Source organism: Solanum pennellii, chromosome 1 (assembly GCF_001406875.1).
Source record: "Solanum pennellii chromosome 1, SPENNV200".
Taxonomy (NCBI): Eukaryota; Viridiplantae; Streptophyta; class Magnoliopsida; order Solanales; family Solanaceae; genus Solanum; species Solanum pennellii.
The window spans coordinates 66,210,158-66,210,720 of NC_028637.1; the positions used below are offsets into that span (position 1 = coordinate 66,210,158).

General features: G+C 38.5%; 1 protein-coding gene across 1 annotated transcript in view; it reads left to right on the plus strand.

Moving 5' to 3' along the window:
* Positions 1 to 491: 491 nt before the first annotated feature.
* LOC107022238 overlaps positions 492 to 563 on the plus strand; it is an 897-nt gene continuing 825 nt past the window's right edge. Inside the window, exon 1 of the mRNA XM_015222912.1 lies at positions 492 to 563. This exon is cut by the window's right edge and continues 425 nt beyond it. Coding sequence (XP_015078398.1) covers positions 492 to 563 — 72 coding nt within the window.

Consider the following 563-nt stretch of genomic DNA (forward strand, 5'->3'; position numbering starts at 1 on the left):
ATGAAGTGTGTGAAAATAGTGAATTATACTATTGTTGTTAATGGACAAACTACTCAGAGATTTGATGCAGCAAAAGGACTTAGACAAGGGGATCCTATGTCACCATTTCTCTTTGCCATAGCAATGGAATACCTCAGTAGATTGTTCAAAGAACTTAGAGAAGAAAAAGTGTTTAAATATCATCCCAAATGTTCCAAGTTGGCCATTACTCACCTATGTTTTGCAGATGATCTACTTCTGTTTTCAAGGGGTGATCTGGAGTCCATTAAAATGCTGCAAAGATGTTTTTCAAAGTTCTCTCAAGCCTCAGGATTGCAGGCAAATCAGGCAAAAAGTTCTATCTACTGTGGAGGAGTTCGAATGGAGGTAAAGCAGCAAATCATACAACAGTTGGGATATACAATGGAGGAACTACCTTTCAAATACTTAGGATGCCTCTCTCAACAAAGAAGATGAACATAATACAATGGTATCCCCTCATTGACAAGATTATGGCAAGGATCAACTCATGGACAGCCAAAAAGCTGTCTTATGCTGGAAGGACTCAACTGATTAAGACTGTC